Raw genomic sequence first — 18673 nt, 5'->3', positions numbered from 1 at the left:
GTGAATTATGTAAACATCAAAGAATGCTTAATCAAACAATATATTTACAATATTACTCAAATAGTAAATACACAACAGCTTCCTTAAATCCAAGCTTGACTGCCCTATTTCCTGCTCAGTGTCACATCGTAGTTCAAAGACTCCTTAAGACACAACATAAACATTATTTTGGAAGATCTCAGATCCTCTGGCTGACCTTCCTCAAGATGAACTGTAGCCACACCCAAAATTCTGGAAGAGGTCAGGCAGAATCTACGGAGGGAAACAGTTAGTGACATTCTGGCACAAGGCCATCCTTGTGTTCAAAAACACACACTGTACAACTTGGACTTCAAGACCCAGCAGCATTTTGGTGCTGTGCCAGGACTGAAGTCAGAGACCGCATTTCACAGTACTGTAAAGAAAAACAGAGAGCAGCTCATCACACACTGAACTGAAGAGGCTTCACTCCACACTTTCTATTGTACATGACAAAAGGCTTCAAGGAAACAGCTGTCAGGTTTTTCTCATCATCACCTAGGTGAGGAAACCACAGGTATGAGGAAGGAGGCGCACAATAATCAGTTCCGTAGTGCAAGTCAGTAACTCCAAGATATGCCAAAGCAGGTAAAGTGTACATACACACTATTGTGCTACAGGCAATGATGACAGAGTGTTGAGACACACAGTGTACTTCCAGTGACGTTATAGAAGGACAATTATTGACCAGGACATGAGGGGTGGAGGAGGGAGGATGGGTGGTTGGAGTCACCTTCCTTACTCTTCAAAGAGTGCTGATGGATATTAAAGTCAGCATAGTTTCCTCAAGGCGAAATCTTGCCTAACAAATAAGTGAGTGATGTTATTTACTTGGATTTTCAGAAGGCCTTTGACAAGGTGCCACGCATGAGGTTGCTTAACAAGAGCCCATGGTTTTACAGGAAAGAACTAAATTGCCTGATTGGCAGGAGGCAAAGAATGGGAATAAAGGGATAAAGGGGCCTTTTCTGTTTAGCCGCTGGTGTTCCGCAGGGGTTCAGAAACAGAATCAGGATTGGGTTTAATATCACCGGTATATGTCGTGAAATTTATTAACTTAGTGCATGTGTCTGAGTGCAGGAGTGTATATTAAATAGTCAAATTAAAAATAGTGCAAAACAGAAATAATATTTTTTAAAAAGTGAGGTAGTTTCCTGGGTTCTATGTCCATTTAGGAATCAATGGCACAGAGGGGAAGAAGCTTTTCCAGAATCATTGAGCGTGTGCCTTCAGGCTTCTCTACTTCCTACCTGATGGTAACAGTGAGAACAGGGCACATCCTGGGTGATGGGGGTCCTTAATAATGGATGCCGCCTTTCTGAGGCACTGCTCCTTGAAGATGTCATAGATACTACGGGCATCTTTGAAGATGTCTTGTTTGGTGTTGGGACGATTTATTTTCATGTTATATGTCAACAATTTGGATGACAGAATTGATGGCTTTGTGGCCAAGTTTGCAGATTATATGAAGATAACTGGAGGGGCTGGTGGTGTTGAGGTTGCAGGGAGTCTGCAGATGGACTTAGACAGATTAGGAGAATGTGCAAAGAAGAGGCAGGTGGAAAATAGTGTAGAGAAGTGTGTGGTCATGGGCTTTGGTAGAAGGAATAAATGTGATAACTATTTTCAAAATAGGCAGAAAATTCAAATATCAGTGGTGCAAAGGAACTTGGGAATCCTTGTGCAAGATTCCCTAAAGATTAACTAGCAGGTTGAGTCAGTGGTAACGAAGGAAAATGCAATGTTAGCATTCATTTTGGAGAATTAGAATACGAAAGCGAGGATGTAACGCTAAGGCTTTATAAGGCATTGGTCAGACCACACTTGGAATAGTGTAAGCAGTTTTAGGCCCCTTGTCTAACAAAGGAAGTACTAGCATTGGAGATGGACCAGAGAAGGTTCATGATTCCGGGAATAAAAGGGTTAACGTACGAAGTGCATTTGATAACTCTGGCCCTGTACACACTGGAGTTTAGAAGAATGCTGGGGGCATCTCATCAAAACCTGTCGAATATTGAAAGGCCTAGAGTGGATTTGGAGAGGATGTTTTCTATAATGATGGAGTCTAGGCCCAGAGGGCACAGCCTCAGAATAGAGGAATGCACATTTAGAACAGAGGTAAGGAGTTCCTTTAGCCAGAGGGTGGTGAATCAGTGGATTCCATTGCCACATACGGCTGTGCCGGCCAAGTCACTGGGTGTATTTAAAGTGGAAGATGACAGTTTCTTCAATTGTCAGAGTGTCAAAGCTTATGCGGGGAAGGCAGAAGAATGGGGTTGAGAGGGATAATAAATCAGCCGTGATAGAATAGTGGAGCAGACTGGATGGGCTGAGTGGCCTAATTCTGCTCCTATGTCTTGTGGCCTTATATGTCATGCCATCTGAGCTCATTTGTAAAGGTTCATCTGAAAGAGCGCACCGTTGACAGAGTAGCACTCCCCGTGCCAAATCAGCTTCCTGGATCCTCCGGGATAGGGAGGGTGGGTGCCTAGCAAAACCTGACATTCCAATATCAGACTGAATATGGTTATAGTATGATAGCAGTGTATTCATATGTCCATTGAGCATGTGACAGGCCCTTCCATCCAGTGCACCCATACCCATTAAAGCTGGTCCCTTGGGGCAGCACAGTAGCACAACGTTGTTATGGCATCTGCGGCACAAATTCAATTAACGCCGCTGTCTGTAAGGGGTTTGCATGCTCTCCCTGTGACTGTGTGGATTTCCTCCCAGATTCCAAAGACGTATGGGTTAGCAGATTAATTAGTCACGTGGGTGTAATTGGGTGGCGTTGGCTCATTGGACCTGTTAATTTCCTGTATCTCTAAACAAGTAAATAAAATAAAACTTGGCCCACATCCCTCTAAGTCTTTCCTGTCCATGTGTCTTACCTAAAAGCACATGCCACCAAGTTAAAAGCGAACCTTGCCCCTACTGTTATAAAACTGTTATTGAATGGTCCCCTAGTACGACAAGATGGACTCTTGACCTCACAATCTACACTGCCATGGCCTTGCACCTTATTGTTATCCCGCACTGCACTCTCATTGTTCCTGTAACTCTTTAGTCTGTATTCTGTACTTTTCTCCTGCACTATTGCAATGAAACTATGATAATATGTTACTATGGTACAGCCAGTACATAAAACAAAGCTTTTCACCTTAACCTCAGTACATGTGACAATGATAAACCAATTTCCCAAGTTCTAACCACTCCTCTGGCAGCATGTTCCAAACACATACCATCCTTCGTGTGGAAAAGTTTCCCCTCAGGTTTCTATTAACTGCTTCTCGTCTTACCTTAAAACCATGTTCTCTGGTTCTAACAGTAATTAGTAATCCAGAGGCCTGAACTATAGACACAGATTCATGCTAACTGGAGATTTAAATAGCTACCTAATCTGCAGAAAAGTCTGGTGGGCACTGAACACTAACTGCCTTGAAAACCCAGTATGTGAATTCACACACAGCAATGTGGATGACTCGTTGTCCCTGGGAACTCAGCGAGTAGGGATGAGCCTTACCAGCAAGGCCTACATCTCATCAATGGCTACTGAAGTCTCACAAGAGACTCAACCTTCTTCCTGCAAAATGGGGGCTGGTTGAGTGGTGGAGTCTAGAGTTTCTGAGCACAGCCAAAGCTAGCTAAACTGGACTTCCCGCTCCTGATAGTATCCAGTAATTCCAAAATAATGAAGATGTGTGAAGATAGAGAGAGGAGAGGATTAGACAGTGACATTCCAGGAGTGTGTCCAGAGTTTGAAAGGAGAAGTTGGAGTCTCCGGTTTCTCCAGAGACCAGGAGAAACAGCACGGGGAACAGAAAACTGCTTGCTGGCTGAACCTTTGTGCTTTACAAAGAGGGCAATAGCTGGAAAAGTACCAAGCAGACCATCTCCGGAGCCATGTTCAAAGTGCAAAGTAAATTTATTATCAAAGTAGGTCATATATCACTATATACAACTCAGATTCATTTTCTTATTGACAGTAAATACAAGAAACACAATAGAATCAAAGAAAGACCGCACCCAACAGTACAGACAAACAATGTGCAAATACAGAAAGCAAAAGAAAGTAATAAGTATTATTAAAAATCCTGAATCACAAATGGCCCATCAAACTACGCTTACAAACTATCTATAAATTGTAGTACCGTGTATCTCACAACTAATCACCACTCACTTAGATAACCACAATATTCTTGCAGAAGACAGAAAGGATGCCATAAGGGTATGAAAGGATGTAAAGAACAACTGATAATAGATTCTTTCTAAATCAAACCCGGTGGAAAAGCAGAAATCTTCCACATTGTTATATTGACTACAAAAAGCATTTGACCTGTCCCACACTCATGGTTAGTAACTCCTAATGTATATAAACTATACCCAATACTTGTGAAATTCCTGCAACACCTGATGAAGCATTGGCTTACTAAAACCACCCTATTAGCAAACTAAAAAGAACAGCCAGTGACATCAAAATAAACCGAAGGCGACTCTCTAAGCCCACTATGGTTTTGTTTAGCTTTAAACCCGCTCTCAAATTTACTGAATCAGGCAAAATTCCGGTATCAAATCAGAGACAACTATACGAATTATACCTTGATTTGGAAATTATACGCTCCTTCATCTACAAAGCTAAGGCGATTAATTCAAATAGTAGAACTATTTTCTAAAGATATAAACATGAACTTTGGACTGGATAAGTGCAGAACATTAAACATAAAGAAAGGTGCAACAGAACTAGTAGAATACAAAAGAGAGCAGCGGATACAATACAACCGACGGATGAGTATGAAGCATAGAAGTATCTGGGATATCAACAAGCAAAGAAAATAGACCATAGTGTGATAAAAAGAAAACTTCCAACAGAATTTACTTTTAGGCTTAAAAAAGTCTCAACCAGGTCATGCCTTGTTCTCGTTGCTACCATCAGGAAGGAAGTACATGCTCAATGATACAGGGACAGCTTCTTCCCCTCTGCCATCCAACTTCTGAATGGAGATTGAACTCAACCTCACAACTTCTTTATTCCTATTTTTGCACTACTTATTTAATGCAGCTATTTGATATTATACATTTGCTGTAATTCAGTTGTTTTCTATGATTATGCTTTGCACTGTACTGCTGCCACAAAAACAACAAATTTCATTACATATGCCAGTGATATTAACCGGATTTTGATTCAACAGTGAAAATATAACAAAGGCCATAACACTTTTGTTATATCCATATTCTTTTGGTATAATATCTTGCTCTGAAACCGATCTGGAAAAATTACAAAGAAAAATAAGAACTGAAATGACAAATTTTAGAAAACACTATGCATACCCAAATACACTTAGGTTAGCACTGCCTAGGACAGAAGGATAAAGAGGAATAACAAACATAAAAAAATTACACAACAGTCAGATAAAACTTCTAAGGATACATCTTCATCAACGAAAACAGGATTCAGTACTCCACGTGAGTGTACGCAATTCTGGTAAGTACACACCACAACACTTAAAATAAAGGTCAACACACAAAAATGAAGAAATCATCACTACAGAAGCAAAAGTTAACCAGTGGAAGAGCATGATCCTCCATGGAAGGCAACTCACTGTCTGAGCAGACTAGATGTTGACCAGGAAGCATCAAGACCTGGCTCAGAGTCGGAGACCTCCTTCCAGAAACAGAAGGGTTCCTTTTGCCAGTACTGGCCCCGGTGGTGAACACAAAACAAAAGACCAACTAATTCATGATGATAAATGTAGAAAATGACAAGAGAAACCAGAAACAATCCCACACATTACAGGATCTTGCAGCAGTTTAACTCAACCTGATTATTTACACAGGCACAATCAAGTGCCAAGCATCATTTACCAAAAATTTGCTTTAAAATATAAACTCATAAAAGACACCATACCTTACTATAAGTTAAAGCCTGATCCAGCTTACAGTCAGAGTACTACAAATTATATTCTGACTATCAATTATTACTGATAGGACAATCCATGATAACCGGCTGGATATATCACAGAATAAACAAGCAAGAACGACTTAGATATCGCCATCCCAAACACACATAACATACAGAAATCAATAAGCGAAAAACACCAGAAATATGCTGAATTAAAAGAGGAAATTGAAAGAGGAAAGACTATGGAACATGAAAAGGGCAAAATATACACTGTCCCAATAGAAATGACTGTAACTGATATCATCCCAAAGTCACTACACAATAGCATTAAACAATTAGGCCTACACAGCAATAGTTATGCAAATCTTCAGAAAACCACAATGCTAAACACCACTAGAATGATCTGAAAGTTCCTAGTAATCGAGAAATGAGTGTACTTGGCTATGCCTGTATTACAGACCAGCTTGAGCTGTGAAAAAATAAAAATACAACAATAGTACAGTTAATAACAATGATAATAATAAATAAGCAATATATATCAAGAACATGTGATGCAGAGTCCTTGAAAGTGAGTCCATAGGTTGTGGGAACAGGTCAGTGATGGGGTGGGTGAAGTTATCCTCTCTGGTTCAAAAGCTTGATAGTTGAGGGGTAATGACTGTTCCTGAACTGGTGGTGTGGGTCCTGAGGCTCTTACACCTTCTTCCTGATGGCAGCAGTGAAAAGAGAGCATGGGCTGGATGGTCGGGGTCCTTGATAATGGTCGTTGCTTTACTGCAACAGCATCCTGTTTAGATGTGCTCAATGGTGGGGAGGACTTTACCCATGATGGACTTTGCTGTACCAACTACTCTCCGCAGGCTTTCCCATTCAATGGTATTGGTGTTTCCATATCAGGCCATGATGCAATCAGCCAATATACTTGCCACCGCACAGTTATAGCAGTTTGTCAAAATATTAGATGATATGCTGAGTCATTGCTTCTAAGAAAGTAGAAATGTTGTCATGCTTTCTTCATAATGGCACTTATGTGCTGGACCCTGGACAGATCCTCTGTAGTGGTAACACTGAGGAAGTTAAAGTTGTTGACCTTCTCCACCTCTGATCCATCGATGAGGACTAGCTTGTGGATCTCCTTTTGTCAATAATTAGCTCTTGATCTTGTTGACATTGAGTGAGAGGTTGTTGCTATTGCAAGCTAGATTTTCAAATCTCCCTCCTATATGCTGATTCGTCACCACTTTTGATTCGGCCAACGACAGTAATGTAGTCTGCAAACCTAAATATTGGATTGGAGTTGTGCTTGGTCACACAGTCACAGAGTAAAGGGAGGAGAGCAGAGTGGGAAACACACAGCCTTGTGGTGTACCTGTGCTGATGGAGATCATGGAGGAGATGCTGTTGAGAATCCGAACTATCTGGAGTCTGCAAGTGACAAAATCAAGGATCCAATTGCACAAGGTGGTATTGAGGCCAAAGTCTTGAAGCTTAGGTTTAGGTTTGAGGGGATGTTAGTATTTAATACTGAGCTGTAGTCAATGAAGAGCATCCTGAAGTATACATCTTCACTGTCTACGTGTTCCAGGGTTGAGCGAGGAGCCAATCAAATATCATCTGCTGTTAACTAGTTGTGATTTACAAATGTTACGGAGTTGCAGATTGGTTTACTATTGTCACAGGTACTAAGGTACAGTGAAAAACTTTTGTATGACATCCATACAGATTATTTCATTACAACAGTGCAAGGTAAAATAATATCAGTGGGCAGATTTACAAGTATTGCAGTTACAGAGAAAGTGCAGAGCAGCTGGATGTCATGCTGCAGGGCTGGAACAAGGTCAGTTCTGAGGTCAAGAGTCTATTTTGTTGTACTATGCATCACTTAGTACTGTTTCAGTGTCTGCTTTTGCACTAATGTCTTGTTTACTGAACTACGGTATCTATTTTCCTCTTTCTCTTCATTGTCTTGGATAATTTATGTATAGTTTATATTCAGCTTATTGTCTATACCTGCATGCACGTGGTGCTGCTGCAGGTAACTTTGTCAATGTACCTGTACATCAGTATGTTTATGTACATGACAATAGGTTCAACTTCACTTGTCTTTTCAAGTTCAAGTGTATTGGCATGCAAACATATACCTGTATACAGCCAAACTAAACAATGTTGCACTGGACCAAGGTGCACAACACAGTACATATAACTCACAACTCAACACATAAAGTAACATTACCATTAATAAATTAACAAATAATAAAATATTAAATATATATAAAATAGTCACCACTACAATTCAAGTCTGAGATCATCATCAGCTTTGCGTAAGTACAAACTCTTTAAGGCATCCACTTTGGATATGTAAAAACCCCTTATCTCTGATCCAGGATGTCATATTGATGGAGTTCTGCAGTAAGGGAGTTACAGGGACTTGCTTCACTACCTTGATCACACCGTTGTTTCCACTTCACTTTCCATCAAACAAGCTGCTTTAAGAAAGCAATCTCTCTTTGTTCAATAAGAGGCATACTCTCAGGTGATGTAAACAATTCTGGGGCAAATACTCTCACCTCTTGCTATGTCAGAGTCCAATGTTTGGGTCATCTTCCTGAGCTACAATACCACTGGGTTCTAGTATTTAAGAAATTGTCTTGTGATTGAAGCTGAAGATATTAAGGGGAATTAGTGGGGCAGATGGAGAGAAGCTATTTCCACAGGTTGAGTCGGTGGTGAAGAAGGCGAATGCAATGTTGGCATTCATTTCTAGAGGAATAGAGTATAGGAGCAGGGATGTGATGTTGAGGCTCTATAAGGCACTGGTAAGACCTCCCTTGGAATACTGTGTGCAGATTTGGACTCCTTATTTAAGAAGGGATGTGCTGACATTGGAGAGGGTTCAGAGACGATTTACTAGAATGATTCTGGGAATGAAAGGGTTAACATATGAGGAACGTTTGATCACTCTTGGACTGTACTCCTTGGAGTTTAGAAGAATGAGGGGGGACCTCATAGAAACATTTTGAATGTTGAAAGGCATGGACAGAGTGGATGTGGAAAAGTTGTTTCCCATGGTGGGGGAGTCTAGTACGAGAGGACATGACTTGAGGACTGCAGGGCACCCATTCAGAACAGAGATGCGAAAAAAATTTTTTAGCCATAAAAAATCAATGGAATTTGTTGCCATGGGCGGCAGTGGAGGTCAAGTCATTGGGTGTATTTAAGGCAGAGATTGATAGGTATCTGAGTAGTCAGGGCATCAAAGGTTATGGTGAGAAGGCAGGGCAATGGGACTAAAGGGGAGATTGGATCAGCTCATGATGAAATGGCGGAGCAGACTCGATGGGCCGAATGGCCGACTTCTGCTCCTTTGCCTTGTGGTCTTAAGTTCAAAAGTTTGAATCTGCGAGTGGATCCAAATGCTCAAACCAGGGTGGAATTGGAAAACACTCAATACAGACAGCAGGAAAGGCTCAGAACTCTGCAGCAAGAAGGTCAGATGTCAACAAACTAATGTCCTGTGCTGGGACCACAAGATGCACCAAGTGTCTTTACTTTCATAGAAAGCTAAAGAGATTCAGGCATGTCAGTGAGTACTCTAAAAACTTCTGTAAACCTCCTGTTGAAAGCATCCTGAATGCTGGTGTCATGGTCTGGTATTTCATGACATATGCCAGTGATATTAAGCCCGATTCTGATATAACAATTTAAATGTCAGGAACATAAGAAGAAATGGAGAGGACTCGTGGACATTTAGTAGTACCTACAGGAGGCACTGCATCAAGGCGGCCATATCCGTTGCCAATGGTCCCTACCACACTGACCATGTGGCTGCGAGAAATTGCAGAGCTGTGGTCACAGCTCAGCATATCATAGAAACCAGTCTCCTCCATGCGATCTACCTACACTTCCTGCTGCCAGAATAAACAGAGACCCCAGTCACTCCAGACATTCTCGCTTCTCCCCGCTCCCACTGGGCAGAAGGTAGAAAAACCTGAAAGCAAGTTCCACTGGGTTTGGGGACAGCTTCCGCCCCACGCTTATAAGAATACATGATAAGATGGACGTGAGACCTCACTAAGCACCCAGCACTTTATTGTTTACCTGCACTGCAGATATATCACTTTGCTTTGCACTGTTTTGTTTTTCTCTTTTATTACCTCAATGCACTCCAGTAATGAATTGATCAGTATGAATGGTGTGAAGCTTTATGCTGTACCTCAGTACGTGACTAATAAATTCATCAACTTTTTTGTTCTAATTGAACTAATGAAACAATTTGTTTAATTGTATTCCTTCTTGTAACACTTAATGTATAATTTCCGTTTCTCTGTTTATCTGATGCTCTGAGCCTGTGACACTGCTGCAGGTAAGTTTTCCGTTGCACCTGTGCACACATGGACTTGTGCAGAATGCAATGGACCCACCTTTAATTTTGGTTGATTTTAAATCTGAGCCTGACGTACTTCTGACTACTGAAATGGATTGACGGCTATGTGGCAATGGTTCACACACAGGCGTTGTGTCACAGATCAGTTATAATGTCATTAAATTCAATAACAATCAGGAGGCTCAGCAGAACATATTCCTATTGGTATGTTCAGGCATCACTAAACAGTTGGGACAGTGTAGCATATCAGCGAGCATTTAGGCATCAGTCATCAATATCTCTCTCAAAGCTCACTGCCGGAAGAACTAAGCGAGTTGATTAGCATCTGTGAGGGGAGAAGAGTGAAGGAATTGTCAAAATTTTTGATTGAAGCTGTGCTTTATTACCTTACAGGTGTGGATTTGGTTCTGCTTCTCTGAAGGACCTGGGATCTTTTATTAAGTGAAAGTTATAAAGTTTGTAAGAGGATATTTCAGGAATTTACAGACAGACAGACAGACATACTTTATTGATCCCAAGGGAAATTGGGTTTTGTTACAGCCGCACCAACCAAGAATAGTGTAGAAATATAGCAATATAAAACCATAAATAATTAAATAATAAGTTAATCATGCCGAGTGGGAATAAGTCCAGGACCAGCCTATTGGCTCAGGGTGTCTTACACTCCAAGGGAGGAGTTGTAAAGTTTGATGGCCACAGGCAGGAATGACTTCCTATGACGCTCAGTGTTGCATCTCAGTGGAATGAGTCTCTGGCTGAACGTACTCCTGTGCCTAACCAGTACATTACGGAGTGGATGGGAGTCATTGTCCAAGATGGCATGCAACTTGGACAGCATCCTGGAATTTAATGACATTCCATAAAAACAGAAAAGGCTATAAACTTATAAACATCATCGAAGGCATTTATTAAAAGAGCACCCAGCTTTTATCTGGCAGAGGTCATGAGCTTGGTTTTGATGTTTTCAGAAAGTGGTCGCATCACAGCCTGGTATGGAAACACCAATGCCCTTGTACGGAAAACCCTCCAAAAAGTACTCAGTACATCACGGGTCACGGGTAAAGCCCTCCCCACACTGAGCACACTTACACAGCGCATTGTCGTGGGAAAGCAGCACCGGTCAGCAGGGTCCCCTATCATCTCTCTTTTCACTGCTACCATCAGGAAAATGGCAGAGGAAACTCAGATCCCAAATCACCAGGCTCAGGAACATGTATTACCCTCAACCATCAGGCTATTGAACCGGTGTGGATAACTTCACTCATCTTCACTCACTCCAACACTGACCTGATTCCACAACCTATGGACTCACTTTCAAGGACTTTACAGCTTAATTATTTATTATTATGTTGTTCGTTTTTTTTTGTATCGCACAGTTGGCTGTTTGTCCATTTTTTTCCCATTCTTTGCATTTACTGTGAATGCCTGCAAGAAAATGAATCTCAGGGTGGTATAGGGTAACAGGTATGTACATTGATAACAAATTTACTCTGAACTTTACTGTAAGAGTGATTTCTTTGACTGTTGCTCCTTCACTGGGTAATTAATAGTAAAATCAATGGCCTTCTGACTCCTCATCACGTGAATCTGTGACAGCTCTCCACTCAAACATCTATCATTTGTAAACAATGTCACTGATGAGCTATATGTTCCTATATAATGCCAGCATTAACCATGTCATCCCTCCATACAATCTAACCGTGGAGCAGTTTCATTTAGAGCTGCCAGATGTAACGCGAGCATATGGAACCATCTTAGTGGGTAACTTAGCTGGCATAGATGAGTTGGCTGAAGGGCCTGATTCCACGCTGTATCACTCTACAAATCCCTCCCTGTTTCTGAGAACCAGGCACCCTTCCAGATCCAGCGTCCAAATTCCAATTCCCCGTCAATGACAACCACACCTTCTCTTGACAAAATTCCAAACACTCTACACTTCCCCTTTAACACACACTCATTCCTTGATCACCTGTCTAATATTGTGTACGTGGTTTAGTGACAGAACCTAATTCATAAGTGTGTCTGGGGGGGGGCGTTACCACAGTAAAAAATGCCACATAAATGCAAATCAGCTATTTTTTGCAATGCAGTTTAATTTGAATTGTATACTTTTCTGGTTATGTCATTAGAGGAAGTATGTGTAAGAGGGTGCAGGAGAGGTTACTGCCTGCATTATAGATAAAGATTAGCTTTATTTGTCACATGTACATCGAAACATTGAAACATGCAGTGAAATGAGTTATGTCAAGTACTGTAAAATTAGCGAGGATTGTGCTGGGGGAATTCCACAAGTATTGGCATGCTTCCAGCGCCAACGTGACATGCCCACAACTTACTAACCCTAGTTTTGAAAACAACGTGGTGGAAGTTACAGCGATGAGGTACACACTCTTTACAGATGACAGTGGGAATCGAACTGAGATTGGTGATCAATGCCGCTGTAAAGCGATTGTGCTAACCACTGCCCTATCGAGCTGCCCTGGGGAGAGTGTGACGTAAAGAAAGGTTGACAAGCTTGGGTTGTTTTCTCTGAAGCAGCAGATCCGGGCTGGGGGGAGACCTGGCAGAGGTGTATAAGATTATGAGAGGGATAGATAGAGTAGGCAGCCAGCGTCTTTCTCCCCATGTCAGAATGTATAATTCTAGAGGGCATACATTTAAGGCGAGGAGGGGTAAGCTCAAAGGAGATTTGAAGAGCCTATTTTCTTCTCCAGAGAGTGCTGGCTGCCTTGAATGTGAGGCCGTAGGTGGCTAAATTGGTATATTATTGTCACATGCACCAAGTTACAGTGAAAAGCTTGTCTTGCACACCATCCTTACTGATCAACTTATCAGACTGAAACACTGAGGTAGTACAAGGTAAAACTAACAGTGTGCAGTATACACCGTGTGGAGTGTTACAGTGCAGAGAAGGCGCAGGGTCAAACTGAAGTAGTGACCTTGCACCTTACTGTCTATCCACCCTGCACCTTCTCTGTGGATGAGTCCATCTTATTGTACTAGTCAAATACAATAGAGGCGCTTAAAAGCCCCTTAGGCATATGAATGTGCAGAGAAAGGACAGATAAGAACATAGTGCAGGCGAAAGGGATTAGTTTAGTCCAGTATTTAATTACTAGTTTAATTAGGTTGACATAGCACCCGTGAGCCACCGGACCTGTTCCTGGGCTGCGTTGTTCATTGTTGTGAATTTGTCCCAATAACTTTAGCAAAAGCTCAATTCCTTGTATTGCAATGGGCCTGACACCATCTCAGGAGGAGCATGCGGTGGTGCTCCTCCCGTGCAAAGCATCTGGGCCGTAGGTCATCCAGGTAGGTCACCTTGGCGAGCAGGTACCAGCATCATTTGGTTGAACTGTGACAGCCGGTTTACTGTTTCACCCTTGTTTTGAGCACGACACAAATGCAAACACAAATGCCGCTCACAAGCAGCGAAACTTTAAATTAAAGGACACAAGTTTAAGAAACTGAAGCAGGCAGTCCAACAGCATAAACCCCCTGAGCAATTCCTGGAAAGTGCAAACATTCTAAATAATTATCAACCCTCTATGACCATGACATTTCTCTGGTGCCTATAGTGATTTGTGAATTTTTGCCGTCGGTCAGTTAAGTCTGTGCTTTGGAAAAATGCACCTGTTCCTCGGAACTATTCACACATTACATCATGCACTCTGCTATACACCTGTTGGCTCAGGTAAATCTGAGTCCATATGATATGGGCTGTACCTGAACAAGGAACAGGCTCTGATTACACAGTGACTCACTTGAGAATGAGCTCATCTTTAACCCTCTGCTGCACCTCAGCCATGCATCACCGAATCACTTGCCCAGACTTACAGGCGTGCGGGTGGCAACACCCAGAAGCACGAAGAGTGACCAGATACAATGAATAACTGAAATTACTTTAAGATCAGAGCTACACTTCACAGCATTGAACAGGACCCAAATCCTTGACATATTGACAGCAAACAAACTACAGATTTCTTTGGCCAGAGGTTGGTGAGTCTGTGGAATTCGTTTGCACAGACAGCTATGGAGGCCAAGTCATTGGGTATATTTAAAACAGAGGATCAGAGACACTTGATTAGTCAGGTCATCAAAAGTTATGGGGAGAAAGCAGGAGAACAGGGTTGAGTGTGATAATAAATCAGCCTTGGTGTAAAGGCTAGCAGACTTGATGGGCCAAATGGCCTAATTCTACTACGTTTCATGGTCTTAGAAGTAGTTCAGGCTACAGGTCTGAATAATAAATAGACGAAGTCTGCCCAGTCCCATCTTTCAGCACTGAGATCATAATTCTCCTATCCATGTACTTATCCAAATTTCTCTTAAATATTGCAGTCAAACTTGCATCCAACACTTCCACTGGCAACTCATTTCACACTCACACCACCTCTGAGTGAAGAAGTTCCCCCTAATGTTTCCCTTAAATATTTCACCTTTCACTCTTAAACCATGATCTCTATTGCTTATCTCATCCAAGCTCAGTGGAAAAAGCCTGTATGCGTTTACCCAATCCATACCCCCCATAATTTTGCATACCTCTATCAAATCTTCCCTCATTCTCCTACACTCCAGGGAATGAAGTCCTAACCTATTCAACATTTCCCTATAACTCATGCCTTCAAGTCCCAATATCATCCTTGTAAATTTACTTTCCAAATCACTAAACCACTTTCTAAAAATGTGCACCAAAATAATTTAAGAGATGTTAAAGCTTAAGTCAATACCCGAACTACACTTAGTCGTCACTTTATTAGGAACCTCCTCTACCTCATAAAGTGGCCACTGAGTGTGTGCTCGTGGACTTCTGCTGCTGTAGCCCATCCACTTCATGGTTCGATGTGTTGTGCATTCAGAGACGCTCTTCAGACACCACTGTTGTAACACATGATTATAATTACTGTTGCCTTCCTGTCTGCTTGAACAAGTTTGGCCACTCTCCTCTGATCTCCCTCGTTAACAAAACATTTTCGCCCCCAAAACTGCTGCTCACTGAACATTTTCTTTTGTTTTTTGCACCATTCTCTGTAAACTCTTGAGACCATTGTATGTGAAAATCCCAGGAAATCAGCAGTTTCTGAGATACTCAAACCACCCCATCTGGCACCAACAATCATTCCATGGCCAAAGCCACTTAGATCACATTTCTTCCCCATTCTGACGTTTGGTCTGAGCAACAACTGAACCTCTTGACCATGTCTGCATGCTTTTATGCAATGAGTTGCTGCCACACGATTGGCTGATTAGATACTTTGCATTAATGAGCAGGTGTACATGTGTACCCAAAAAGTGCCACTGGGCCTACATGTACATACAATCATATCCTCAAGGCATCTCTGTGCAAAAGATCATCTTTGGATAGTGCTAATAGAGATTTATGTTTTTAAAGTAAGTGTTTGTATTAATAACCCTGTATTGTTAATGTTTTGGGAACTCAATAACCAACAAAAAAGCTATTCTGGGGTCTCTGCACTGTGTGAAGAAATGTTATCTAGGAAACTGGAATAACTCCTTACTCTTTAGCAGCTGTTGGATTGTCCTCTACCTACTTTGAATGGATCAATACATCCCAAGAGATTCGAATCAGAAGGGAGCAGAAATCTTAAAAGGAGGTTGTGGAGATGGGGATAAGGAGGGGTCTGATAAAGAGATGAGAACGTGAAAGATCCAGTACGGACTGGACCCAAGTCTGCAGAGAGTGCTCAGTTACTATGGGAGTGTGACCACCACTCACGCCCTGTGTAAAACACACACAGATTTATTTCCTCTGATTACAACAGTGAACCTGCTGTAAGACAGAGCCACAAGAGGCTCAGAGCACTGCCCTTGGCACCTGACGTCGCTGCTGTAACCTCCATAACACACAAACCCTGGACCCCTAGAACCTTGGAGCTTGGGGAGCTGGCAGACGCCATCCTAGGGAGCTGGACGGGAATAACTTGTGTTTATTCTCTCCCTGGATTCACTTTAATCCACTCCCCTTCTCCCTTTGCTTCTCTCTGCCTGTCATTTACATTCTCCTAGCACTCTCCCTTCTCCATTCCTGTCTTTTCTCCCTGATTTAATCTTCCTCCTCAACCCTCTCTTCCTTTTCCCTCACCCTTTTCATTTCCCATTCATTTCCTGTCCCCTTCTCTATCCCGCGTTCTCTCTTCCCTCTGCTCTCATCAACTCCATTCTTTTCCCCTGCCCTTCTATCCCTCTCATCCACTTCCTCTCTCCTTTCTCCCCTTCTGCTTTCCTTACTCTCATTTCTCTCTCCTCAATCTTTGCTCCACACATTCTCTCCTCTCTTCCTTCTTCCTCGCCCACCCTAAGGTCTCCCCTCCTCTCCCACCTGACTTTTCTCAGTCCCTTCTCTCCCCATCTCCCTGCTCATGTTCTCCCTCATTTCCCCCTTTTCTCCTTTACCTCCCTTCTTGGATCGCTCTCTGCCCCCTCCCCGTCTCCCCCTCCTACCTTTCAGCTTCTGGCTGTACTCGCTGCGATCGGACTGGCTCCTGCGCAGGTTACTGCTCTTCTCCTCCTCTGCCTGCGCGATGATGGTGTCGGTGCGGCGCCGCTCCAGCATGTACAGCCTGGGTTTGAAGAAGCCGAGGTTCTTGCGCTTCGGACCCGCGCCGCCCTCCATTGCCCCGCTGTTGGAGAGGAATGCCTCCCTTCACCCGTACTCGGCGGCTGCCCGCCCGGCTCCTCCCACTCACACAACTCCGGCTAACTTCACCTGCAACACGTCACGTCTCAGCCCCGCTCCTGGCTTCAACTTCCACTCGTACGATGTTTCATTTAAATAGGAATGCAACGCGTAAGAAAAGTGTTCCTAGAAAAAGCCAACGAGACGGCTAAACAATTAAAATTTAAAGGGATAAACATTTTCTTGGAAGTTATAGACTCTGAGAGTTATAAGGTCAGAATCAAAGTCAGATGCATTGTCAGTATTCAGAAATCTGATGTTGGAGGGGAAGAAAATGTTCCTAGTGGTTGACCGTGGGTCTGTCTGTGTATCTTCCCATGATGGTAGTGATGGGAAGAGGGCATGTCCTGGGAGGTGAGGATCCTTCATTATGCTTGCCATCTTCCCTAGCCTTTTGAAGATATCCTCCTCGGTCCAGCCCATGATGGAGATGGCCCAGTCTGCAATCCTCTAAGGCTTTTCCCAGTCAGTCAGAATGGTACATCTGTAGAAATTTGATAGTATTTGGAGACATAATGGATTTTAGCCACCGGTGTGCCATATTTGCATCGATATGCTGGGACCAGTATAGACCCTCTGAGGTGTTGACACCCAGGAACTTGAAGCTGCTCACACTTTCTGCTGCTGATCCCTCAATGGGGGCCCGTGTGTCCCCTCAACGGAACTTCCTGAGGCTCAGAGACTCACTGAGGCTTTGTGCAAGGTTCTTGTTGCGACATAATTCAACCAGTCCTCATTCCTCCTCCTCCTCTCCTGTATGCCTCATCACCAGCAGAGATTTTGCCAACAATAGCTGTGTCACTGGTGAATTTGTAGATGGCATGCAGCAGAGAAGCAGGGCATTCGGCCCACTGAGCCGCTGCTGACCATCCACCACCCATTTAATTTTCATTCTTCTCACATCCTCATCACCCCCCCCCCCTCCAGATTCCACCCATGACCCACACACTGGGAAAGATGCGTAGCAGCCAATTACCACCTTTCACGCCTTTGGGTTGTGGGAGAAGCCCACTCAGTCACAGGGAGAATGCACAGACAGCATCGGAGCTCAGCACTGAACCCGGGTCTCTGCTGCTGTGAGACAGCCATTCTACCGCTCTTGGTTACTTGGTTATTTGCTTTAGCATTTCTGTCTGCATTACTTCAGACTGCTGTACAATCGTTGCAAAGTTGTGCTTTTTGTGCTCGACTTTGTAATTACTACTACCACGTAGATTGTTTACTCTGTAAGCTGCATGTAAGCAAGGAATTTCATTGCATCTATGACAGCGAACTAATCCGAATCAGAATCACAACCAGTTCTGCCGCTCCGCTGCCCTACTGCCAGACTGTGAAGAGACAGTCCTATAAACCCACCCACCACAGGGCTTCAAGTCTTTCCCCTTCCCTGGTGTGGCTCTGGACCCACAGCCGGGGGGTTGACTCTTGACTGACCCCCAAAGTGTCTCAGCAAAGTGTTGAAAGAGCATTCAGGAATGGGCAGTGGGCTCTTGTTGAATGAACGAGGAAGGTTGTGCGACGGTTGAACGTTGTTCAAGATCCACCCCAGAGAGGTACATACGGGAAGCTCGGCTGGGATCTCGCTGCAGGGCTGGGGGAGTGCTGCACTGTCAGAGGTGTCCCTGTCTGCTGCCTCAAGGTCAATCCCTGGATAGGATCTTGAAGAAAGGCAATG

General features: G+C 43.1%; 1 protein-coding gene across 1 annotated transcript in view; it reads right to left on the bottom strand.

Annotated features, from left to right (window-relative positions):
* arhgef38 (Rho guanine nucleotide exchange factor (GEF) 38) overlaps positions 1-17012 on the bottom strand; it is a 97302-nt gene extending 80290 nt beyond the window's left edge. The window contains exon 1 of the mRNA XM_073042386.1: positions 16764-17012. Within this exon, the coding sequence (XP_072898487.1) occupies positions 16764-16935 (172 nt within the window). The 5' untranslated portion in view covers positions 16936-17012. The remainder of the gene's footprint in view (positions 1-16763) is intronic.
* Positions 17013-18673: the final 1661 nt, after the last annotated feature.

This window comes from Hemitrygon akajei, chromosome 4 (genome assembly GCF_048418815.1).
Source record: "Hemitrygon akajei chromosome 4, sHemAka1.3, whole genome shotgun sequence".
Classification (NCBI taxonomy): domain Eukaryota; kingdom Metazoa; phylum Chordata; class Chondrichthyes; order Myliobatiformes; family Dasyatidae; genus Hemitrygon; species Hemitrygon akajei.
This window is presented reverse-complemented; position numbering and strand designations above follow the sequence as displayed.